The sequence below is a fragment of the Xenopus tropicalis genome, chromosome 6 (assembly GCF_000004195.4).
Source record: "Xenopus tropicalis strain Nigerian chromosome 6, UCB_Xtro_10.0, whole genome shotgun sequence".
Lineage (NCBI taxonomy): Eukaryota > Metazoa > Chordata > Amphibia > Anura > Pipidae > Xenopus > Xenopus tropicalis.
Window position 1 is genome coordinate 50,331,002 of NC_030682.2, and position 8,112 is coordinate 50,339,113.

An 8,112-nucleotide genomic window follows, 5' to 3' on the forward strand; every position below is an offset into this window, starting at 1 on the left:
CAAAGAAGTAACGGTTTAGTACATCTGCTATTTAAATACAGCAGCTTATGAGCAAAAATACATTTGCAGAAAAATAACAAATGTAAAGATTTCCTTTAAAAAACAAGAGCCAGTTTCTACATACATTTTTCTATATTGCCCACATATTTCATAACATGCAATTTGTTGAAAAACATACGAGCCTACTGCATGTTGTTTTATCCGTTCTGAATCAATGACCTTGGCATAGAAAAGATTGTTTCCCCACTCTGTGAAAAATAGCCAACGAAAAGTTAATTTATATTTTGTTTTCCAATGTTATATAAGCCTTTTTTTTGCACACAGTAAGCCCTTTCAGCTTTACAGTTTCTTTAAATGGATTTTCTATGCTATTATCCAGCAAACCATCACAAATGATGAGAAATGGGTGCACAAATTCAGTGGGTCCATCTGTACAATTATAGAACATGGAATGTTGAAGATATTGTGATTTAAATAATTGGTTAGTAAATATACGTTTATGCATCAAACAGATCCAGACATTTAATCCACATCCTTTATCACTCTATCCACTGCACGATACTGCATGCACATTACAGTTTCACCAACTGAAGCCTTGCATAACCTGATCCTGTATATAAATGTGCAAGCAATTCCCAAATAAAGGCTTTTTTCCCAGATAAATTTAAGAAAACACAAGGAGAATTCTAACCACAATGCAATGCAATACTGGAGAATACCAAAAAGTTGTGGAAATGTATAACTGGTATAAATATCGTGAAAATGTAGTGACATTGCCACTGCCGGTGCTATTTCTTCTAGACCAAACAAATGAGCTGTAAACCAAACATCATGCAATAGCAAATGACAAGAACACAAAGTAAGAAAGAAAAAAACAAAGAAACAAAAAAAAAAAAAAAATGGATGCAACTCAAAGCAGCTATATTAAGCAGTACAAAAATACATCTATCTATCCATATAAAGATTTTCCAGCAACAATAACACTGGCAAGCAATACAGTAATTGCACAAACACCACAGTGTGTACATTTGGATAATTATTGAATACGGGAAAAAAAAAATCAGAGCCTTCTCATTATGTTAAATTATGCATTGCTCCTACAACCAATTACTCTAGCAAAGCTACAGTACATTTGCATAAGGAGTGGGCTGAGTCAAACGAAAGCATTTTTTGGGAGGGATGTTTTGAAGATAAGCACGTGAGGCTGTTTCGGCAGTATGTTGTTTAAGTCTCGGCTAAACCCATTTCATTTGTGAGAAACATCCTGGGTTAATTGCTAATGCATCTTTCAACAGCTGTTTCCCGGTGCATAAACCTAAAAAAATGAAACTGGGATTTATGTGACAATAACGTCATTCTATTAGCGCCATATGCAATATATGTTGCAATAAATAAACAGCTTATTCCAGTTGTTGCTGGTGACAATTTATTGTGACCCTGGTTTTATATCCCTGGTCTCTTTTGCTCAGTAATTAGATTGTTAGCTGTATGTGCAATTCAATATGCTTGTGAACCTCCCCGTTCAGCCTAGCAATGACATTCTTTGCACTAAGTGAAAAGATGCATTAACCATGATTAAGAAAAGGGGGTGTGTGTTCATCTAACAATGTATGCCATTGTAAAGTGCTACAGAAGTTGATGGATCTCTATATGGAAAAAAGATAAAAAGAACCATTAATGCTTCTAAAGCAATATAAAATAATTGTTGCCGAAACAGCTCTTCCGATGTAAGCCAATACCAACATGTTTTCAGAGTGAGCTAAACTACAGTGCAATCTTTGCCCCTTTACCCTCTTACATTTGGGTTTATGTATGGCATGAAACAAGATACATGTTGATTTTTTTTCTACCTTTTAAAGGAACAGAAATAAAATAATAGTAAAGGCAGGTGTTACAGTGACTATTTTAAGAACTCAAAATAAAAGTAACAAAAGGATAACAAAGCAGGGACATTCAACCTGCAGCTCTTGAGCTTATACCAAACTACAGGTCTCAGTTAGAATCTGAAGCTTAACCAGAGCAAGAAGAAGTAAAAATTGTATGTTACCATGGAATAATTAATATTTACTATGAAAATAAGATAAGGAAGTAAGCATGCATAAATATACATTGCTTCATTAAATAGCCATACATGCACAGGTCAACATACTTTTAAAGTAGCAAGATATTCAGATAGCAGGGGGAAACCACATATCGGATAATCCACCAGCATAAACCCCAGATCTATTTACAATAAAGTAAAGCAATGGTTGGGTAGGTTTAAATGAAGCAGGAACGGGAAAGGCCAGCCATTCATATCAGGTTGCGCTACTAAATGGATTTGGCACTGTGGGAATATGACGCTGTTTCATATAATTGCTCTCATAACAGCAAGTAGTGTGCATTTCCCCAAACTTATTCAGCCAATAAAATAACATAAAACAAGATATATTTCAGCTTCTTATTAACAGCACTTCAGAGTCAATTAACACAAATAATTGCAATATAGGGGCGATCAGCTGCCAAAAACAACATACCAGTACTATTTATACATGCAAGCAACTACTATTTGTAGCCACTACTGTTGCTGGGTAACTAAAGGTAGCAAATTGTGAAAGCCCCCTTACAAATATGCATTCCTAATTAAATCGGTACATGAAGCCACACATCAATGCAGTCACTGCAATTTTAACCTGTGTCAGCAATGTAGTATGTTAAAACAATGGTAACATCAGTGTGGTTTATTTATAACCTATAATCTTGTATTTAAAGCGAATATTAATTACAAAAATTAAATGCATGTAACTATAGCTGCTATTGCAAGCAGTATCTGTCAGTCTATTTCTATTCTCTGCCCTGGTGGTTCTTTGCTCCTGAAACAATGAAGCAGAAGACAGTCTATTAAAAGACCTGTGAAGAAGCATGCAAGGCTGACCTGCTACATTGTTTCAAGAGTCAGAACCAGCAGTGCAGAAAAGGAAAGATAAACAGGGATTTGCAATTGCGATGACATTTACAAATAAAACAACTAAATTGATGATGAATTTTTATTGGAACCTTGCTTATACAAAACTTTATTGTTGGATCTAAAAATATACTATCCCAAAAAAAATGAGTTTCAAGCTCGGATCAGACCTGCTCTCAGTCTGTAATCAACTCCCATCCTCCTCAGCTGGCTAAAAGCGATGCTAGAAACCTGACAGGCAATGCTGGGGAACCTTACTAGGACACTAACAGCAGCCTGGGACCCCCTCGATATGGCGGAGACTCACCTCCTCATCGTGCTGCTGGCAGTAGAGCCTCTCCGGGTACACAGGCAGGAGGGAGAAGGCCGAGCTGGAAGAGGACGAGGTAGTGGCGGCACTGGAAGCCGCGGAGCTGCAGGGGGAGGCGGGGAAGCGCTCTATGAAGTGGTCCTTAGTAAGTCGGACCCGCTGGTGGGCCCTCAGGCAGTTGTCGCACAAGTTCTCCTGGCAGTCCAAGCAGTGCGAGCTGGCCCCGTTGCCATCGTCGCATGAGGAGCACCGCGGTTCGGACTGACTGGGGGGCGCCCTGCGGAGGAGGCCGGAGGAAGAACATGAAGCCGAACGCTGTCTGTTGGAAGCAGTCCGGCCACCGTTACTCTGTTGCTGCTCGTCGGCTGCGCCCACCACCGCGTCCAGCAGGTTGCTGAGGTGCAAGAAGGTAGAAGAGGGCAGCGCGTCCATGCCGGCCTCGGAGATGAGCACCTTGTGGTCACAGACCGGGCAGCGCAGCTGGAGAGAGTCCCCGGGGCTCCGGCGCCCCTCCAGGCACTGGCGACAGAAGGCGTGCAGGCACGGCAAGACGTGCAGCCTGCGGGGGGGAGCCGAGGCCAAGCCGGTGCCTCCTCCTGCACTGCCGGCGCTACTGCTGCTGGTGGACACCTGGGAGGAGGATGAGGAAGAGCTGGAGGAGGAGATGGGGGCAGAGGACACGCACATCTCCTTACACAGGGGGCACAGCTGGAAATCGGACTCCGGGAATGAAGCCATTTACATAGAGAGGCCGTGACAGAACAAGTTGGCTAGCTAATGGTGCGCCAAGGGGGAGCCCGCCGGCATGGGGTTCCTCTGTGGCAGCCGCGTAGGGTACATGAACACTACAAGCTCGGTGTGCCAGCAAGGCATGGGTACACACCCCCTTCCCCGTCCCGCTCCTGGCTGTAATGGCCTGACCAATGGCTATTTGGTCTCACCCTGTCCCGCTCTGTGGGTGCAGGGCTTAGAGTGACAGATACGGGGGGCTGGAAGGGCACGCTGGGGTAGTGCAGTTAAAGTGGGAGTCTGTAGCTGCCCTGCATGCCTACTACTAGTTCCCAGCTACCACCCTGCACTTCGCCGCTTGACTTGCACCATAGCGCTCCGAAGGGAAAGAGCAGCCCCTGTGCAGCCAGGTTCCCCTGTCACACCCCCCAGCATTAAAGCTCTGTGCCACTGAGCCCCCCTTACACTCTCATCCATAGGAGGCTGGCGCTCTCGCTTGCACGGGGAGTCCAAACCCCAGTCCAGGGGGTGCGCCTGTTCACATGAGGTAGTAGCTACTGCAAGCGGATCCCCTGGGGAGCTGTGAGTGCAGAGAGCAGCCCCCCATGCTCAGTGCGCTCCCTTGTTGCTCTTCCCAGCCCACGCTCCCTCACATGCTGTCAGTACAATGCATATCCTCAAGCGGCTGCTCTGGGCTCCTGCGAGCGGGCGGGGGTGTTTTCGCCCTATAGTAAGCCTGTCTCCGGACTCGTGTGCAATCACTGTTAGTCGCCCTCACAGGCTCTCTAGTGTGCAGAGCAGCAGCGCCCTCACTTCCGCCAGAGCCCTTAGGGGTGGGATAGTGGAGGAGAGGGAGGGGAGCCAACAGAAAAACAGGAAACACTAAATGAGCAGCAGCGATGCCATCTACGCCACATGACACTAGTTCAGGGAAAGTGCGTGATGGACACTGCGAGAAGAACATGCCTGGGGATCTCTCCTGCTGCACGGTGGAATGCTACTATTAACCCTAACAGTGCCACACCACCAAACACTTTAGTTGCATTTGAAATCATAGAGCTGTTCACTCAGCATTTGCACAAAAAATATCATGGGATCAACAGTCCTTCAGTAATGAGGATTTTATCTTATATGTCTGTAAGGAGTTATATCAGTGACGTTTGTGGGGCACTGAACCCCCTCAGTTTTACATAGTCTATCTGTTAAGAGCTACTTACCCCTGGTGCAAACTAACCCATTCATATTAACTATATTAAGCTGGCCATACACGCACCGATACTATCGTACGAAACCTCGTTTCGTACGATATTCGGTGCGTGTATGGCATGTCAGCGAGTCGACCGATATCGCAGGAAGCTGCTGAAATCGGTCGACTCGCCGATCGGCCAGGTTAGAAAATTTTGATTGGGCTCCATAGAAGGCGCCTGACCAAAATCTGCCGTCAGGGCTGAATCGGCAGGAGGTAGAAATCCTATTGTTTCTACCTCCTTATCTGCCGTTTCAGCCCTGACTGTGTGTGGCGGATCTGACGATGTTTTGTGCGACCGATGGTCGCACGAAACATCGTTAGATCGCCACGTGTATGGCCAGCTTTAGACTAATGGCAGCCTAGAAGGCACAGGTAGGTCTGCAAGTGTAGTGAACAAAATGCTATTTCCCATAATGCAGTGTTTTCCCATCTTTGTGGCATAAAGGGGTAGTGATTTTGCTGACCACAATTGCATCCCGTTAGCCAAAATTAAAGGAGAAAGAAAGGTAAAAACTAAGTAAGCTTTATCAGAAAGGGCTATGTAAATACAGCCATAAGCACTCACAGAAACACTGCACTGAGTTCTCTATCAAAAGAAACAGGATTTGTTGTCTATTTGTTTTCCTGTGAGACATGCAGCTCTACCCTCTCCTGCTCCCCACTCCCTCAAGAATGCTAAGAACTCCCTCCCCCCCCTTAGGAATGTGTGATCTGAGCCAATCAGCAGGAAGCTTCCTCATAGTCTTACTAACTGAGCATGTACACAGATCTTGGGCTTAGTGCAGGAGTGAGGCATTATGGGAACTTTCTTTACACAGCTCAGCGTTTTTTTTTCTATGAGGCTTCTGATCTTCTGAATGGGAGGAATATGGGGAGACTTAAGGGCACTACTGAGAGAACTGAAGGTATGCCTGCAGCTAGAGATTAACTATTAGCCTTTCCTTTTCCTTTAATTTAACTGTCTGCACTTCCTCGCAACTAGGGTACAGTTGTGCTGCAACTACGTTTGCAGGACATGAGCCCTTAGGATTTTTTGTGTGCAGGCTCAGTAAAGGTCAGTTTAGTTTGCAGTTGGTGTTTAAAGTAACCGTTCCATGGGTCAGAACTCACCCTCTTCATGAAGTTCACAAAAAGGTCAACAGGGTCAAGGAAGTCATATATGTGAAACAGCATCATCCAATCTATAAATTTAAAAAGCTTTTTGGTCAGCATGATAGGATATATTTTTGGATTCAAGTTAATGGGTTTCTGTTCGTTTTTTCAGAATGCTGAACTGCTGTACAAATAAAGGATCATCATTTTGACGTTAGCCCTTTTCCTGCCAGCAGTCTGGCCAGAAACAAGTTTTTTTCTGTAGTGATACGTTGAATATGCAAACATATGTACTATGTCAATAGTAGTATGTCAGTCCCCATGCCAACACCATCCTAGTACCTATGTCATTGTCAGGAAAAGGTTAAAGGCCATTTATCTTTAGGTACACATTGTCACTATAACTTAGTTTTTGCTTAAAATATAATAGCTCATTAATAAGTATGTCCAATAAAAATGGAATACAGGTATGGGACCTGTTATACAGAATGCTCGGGACCTGGGCATTTCCAGATAAGGGATCTTTCCTTAATTTGGATCTCCATAAGTTAGGTCTAGTAAAGATCATTTAAATATTGAATAAACCCAGTAGACATGTTTTGCCTCCAGTAAGGATTAATTATATCTTAGTTGAGATCAAGTACAAGGTTCTGTTTTATTATTACAGAGAAAAAGCAAATCATTTTTAAAGTTATAATTATTTGCTTATAATGCAGTCTATGGGAGATGGCCTTTCCGTAATTCGGAACTTAATAGATAACAGGTTTCCTGATAAGGGATCCCATATCTGTATATGATACTGTAGGTATGGCACTCTGTGCCCTCTTTTAGGCTAATGTCCCACAGATTAGCTTCTTCAGCTTTCTGAAGTCATACAAAATCACCTGCAGGAGGAAACATGGTGGGTTACTAATCTCCCCATGTGCGAGAGCCCTTAAGCTGCCCATACACATGGCGATCTGACTATGTTTCGTGTGACCATCGGTCGCACGAAACATCGTCAGATCCGCCACACACCATTCAGGGCTGAATCGGCAGGTAAGGAGGTAGAAACAATAGGATTTCTACCTCCTTCTGCCGATTCAGCGCTGAAGGGAGATTTTGGTCAGGCACCTTCTATGGCGCCCGATCAAAATTTTCAAACTGGTCCGATCGGCGAGTCGGCCGATATCAGCAGCTTCCTGCGATATTGGTCGACTCGCCGACATACCATACACGCACCGAATATCGTACGAAACGAGGTTTCGTACAATATTATCGGTGAGTGTATGGCCACCTTAAGTGTACTTCTTATCTGACACAAATGCACAAAGGACATTATATTAATGTCTGTGGTCAGAAAATCTCCTACTTTAGTACCGGTTGCAAGACAATAGCAACCTTGTTTTGTTTACAAAAGCCTTGCCAGACATCAGATTCCACCACTGTCGAGATTTAAAATACAACCAATTTGAAATCATCATTTCATCTTATCAGCGTAGTTATACCAAGATGCTCTAGTGATCAGTAAGAAGTGAATATTCTGTGTTCTGGCATGTGGATTATCATGGGTTTTCTACTTTAACTAGAAATTCTAGATGTCCTCTGACCCCACAAATGGCTTAAAAATGCATAGGAAACAGGGATTTGGGAAAGTCACTGTGATTATTTTCTGTGACAATCACGATTAACCTGTTCATGATTTTCTTCAATATGGTCAGGTTTGTGGAGGTTTTCTGTGATAAAAGTGTACTGTGATGCACCCAAAATGTCCCTGAAAATTATTTGTGAGCAAAGGCAGAGGCTTTG

The 8,112-nt window shown here is 43.6% G+C and overlaps 1 protein-coding gene across 3 annotated transcripts in view; it reads right to left on the minus strand.

The window, feature by feature from the left end:
* Window positions 1–4,900, minus strand: part of trim71 (tripartite motif containing 71, E3 ubiquitin protein ligase) — a 57,192-nt gene extending 52,292 nt beyond the window's left edge. For 2 of the 3 annotated variants that reach the window (XM_004915373.4, XM_004915372.4), the window contains exon 1: window positions 3,252–4,900. In XM_004915373.4, the coding sequence (XP_004915430.1) occupies window positions 3,252–3,992 (741 nt within the window). In that variant the 5' untranslated portion in view covers window positions 3,993–4,900. The remainder of the gene's footprint in view (window positions 1–3,251) is intronic. The other variant, XM_002937846.5, reaches the window with a different exon arrangement.
* Between the last annotated feature and the right edge of the window lie 3,212 nt (window positions 4,901–8,112).